The 2,630-nt window shown below is 41.8% G+C and overlaps 1 protein-coding gene across 6 annotated transcripts in view; it reads left to right on the top strand.

The window, feature by feature from the left end:
• Wdpcp (WD repeat containing planar cell polarity effector) overlaps nucleotides 1-861 on the top strand; it is a 306,946-nt gene extending 306,085 nt beyond the window's left edge. For 4 of the 6 annotated variants that reach the window (XM_029545441.1, XM_029545439.1, XM_029545438.1 and 1 more), the window contains one exon: nucleotides 653-832. In XM_029545441.1, coding sequence (XP_029401301.1) covers nucleotides 653-703 — 51 coding nt within the window. In that variant the 3' untranslated portion in view covers nucleotides 704-832. Of the gene's footprint in view, nucleotides 1-652 lie in introns of all 6 variants that reach the window. The other 2 variants (XM_021210656.2, XM_029545442.1) reach the window with 1 other exon arrangement.
• Nucleotides 862-2,630: the final 1,769 nt, after the last annotated feature.

The raw sequence follows: 2,630 nt of genomic DNA, 5'->3' as shown, positions 1-2,630 counted from the left end.
AGGAAGAGGAAGTGGGAGTGGAAGAAGAAGGAGGGGGAGGAGGAGGAGGAGGAGGAGGAGGAGGAGGAAGAGGAAGAAGCTGGGGGACTTGAGTTCAGATCCTCAGAATGCACGTGAAATCCAGGCATGCATGATGGTCACAAGTCATCTCAGCACTTGGGAGGCAATGAGAGGCAAGTAGGATAGCTGCTTGCCAGACATGACAAGCTTGAGACCAGAGAGATCCTGCCTCAATAAGAAGAATGGAGAGCACCCGCTCTCAACCTCAAACCCCCACGTGCACATGAGCCCATGTCTGCACACCCACACACACCCCATACACATACACCAAAAATAAAAGAGGGAAAGAAGTGCATGTTCTAGGAGCCTCTAGCCACACTGAGGTGGAATCACAATGACTCTATAGCCTTGCCCTGTTCCTCCTGCTCTGCCTTTTGATACCTCATGCATTAACTCTGGATTGACTTTATAAATAGCTATCAGAATTGCAACCACTGAGTAAGGTAAATGCAGGTCTGTTTAAGAAGCATGGTGAACTTTGATTTCCTTTCACTGTTTTGAAATACTTAAGAATAATAAAGACATGAATGTTAGGTTGGTGTGTTATTCTGTTTGAACATGGGTTTAATTGTTTTTATCTTTTTACCTGCAGGACATTGGAGATGTTGGTTCTCTCAGAATGGTTCACTTTGGTTTGGTGTAAATCATCAGAAACACCAAAAAGAAAGCTGCCCTTTTCATTTCTTTTCTATTGACCTGATCAATAAAAATGTTCATGTGTGGATTTTAATAGAAGGAAAGAGAGTAGTACAAGCAGCATCGCATAACTGACCCTCAATAAAAGTTCCTAAACAATTGTTTCCATAATGTGTGTACTTTTCAAATTCTGGAACTATACATTTGGATCATCAAAGGTAGAATATTTAAACTTGTTCTGTCACAGCTTTTAAAAGTTTCCTCCCCTGGGGACTGGATAATTCAATAGTTACAAAGACTCATTCTTACAGAGGACCCAGGTTCAATTCCCACCACCCACATGGTGGCTTATGACTGTCCATAATTCCAGTTCCAAGGGAGCCAGTCCCCTCTTCTGACCTCCTCAGGCACCAAGGACAGACATGTGGTATGAGCAAAACACATACATATATAATAAAACAAATCCTTACAAATTTCTTCTCCTGCTTTTATTCTCATTACTAATGAGATGTTTACTAAGCAAATGTTTCTGTCCAGACCTCCTAAAACAAAAAGTTCTCCATTGTAGATTTTTGCAATGAGGAACTGGTACCTCTTGCTACAGCCAGCATGTACTAGGAAATTTGAGCTCCTTTAGCTCAGGCTTCCTCTCTCAACATTCTTTCCACTGTGCTGTATGGAAATGTGGAAATGTGGAATACATGGGGGGCACTAATGCTCTGTCTCCTATGTAACATACTGTCCTTTGTCTCTGACCCCAAGTCCCATCCATCTTCTCCCAGCACCTATAAAGTTCTGTTTTCCCAGATCCAGTACCCTAGTCTAGTCCCCAGCTCTGTAGGAGAACTCACTTGGCAGCCTCCCCAGCCCTGCCTCCTCCTATCTCTTGTGGATTCCACAGATCTTCCCCTTTTAACTTCCCTCTGCCCACTTGTTGCTTCTTCCCAGATACCAACCTCAGCAGGGACCCTCTGCTGCTCCTCTCAGGATCTGCTGAAGGCCAGACATTCTTGCACCTCTCCTACTGTTCTTGAGATCAATTCCCTCAGTCTTATCCCCAACTCTGTAGCAGGAATCCTGCTGTGGTCTCTCTTTCCTCTCACAGATCTTCTTCAACCTTTCCTCTCCCAACTCCTCTCAGTATCCCAACCTCAAACACCAGCAGGTATTCACTGTAAACACACCAACTGAGCAGGCTGGGAAAACAGGTGGCACACAGGCATCCCACTGAAAATCCAGAAAGAAATCAAGGAACAAAACACCCAATAAAGGCAAACCCAGAAATTAGCACCTAGACATAATCACCCAAATGCAGATTCCTAGATGCCAACATAAAAACACAATAGCAACAAGGGCAAAATGTTCTCAATAGAGCCCAGCTATCCTTTCAGAACTGACCCTGAGTATCCCAGCATAGCTGAAGCAAAAGAAAAAGACCTTAAAACCAACTAACTATATGAAGATGTTAGAAGTCCTCAAAGAGTAAATGGATACATCCTTTAATGAAATCCAGGACAAAAAAAACAAACAAACAAACAAACAAAAATAATTGGAGGAAATAAATCCCTTAAATCCAAGAAAATACGAGCAACCAGTTGAAGGAATTAAATAAGACTGTTTAAGGCATAAACATGGACATAGAGTTAATAAAGAATGCAAACCAAGGGAATTGTGGATATGAAAAAATTTAGGAATTTGAACGGGGACTACAGAGGAAGGCTTCACCAACAGAATACAGGAAATAGAAGAGAGTCTGTCAGGCATCAAAGACTCAATAGAAGAAATAGATAAATCAGTGAAAAAAATGTTAAATCCATAAAAAAAAAAATCCTGACACAAAGCATCCAGGAGATCTATGACACTCCTTTGATATGTAAATACCAAATCTAAGAATAAGAATTGAGAAAGAAGAATCCCAGCTAAAAGGCCCAGAA

Source organism: Mus pahari, chromosome 13, assembly GCF_900095145.1.
Source record: "Mus pahari chromosome 13, PAHARI_EIJ_v1.1, whole genome shotgun sequence".
Lineage (NCBI taxonomy): Eukaryota > Metazoa > Chordata > Mammalia > Rodentia > Muridae > Mus > Mus pahari.
The sequence above is the reverse complement of the archived record's forward strand: the minus strand, read 5'-3'. Positions and strand labels throughout refer to the sequence as shown.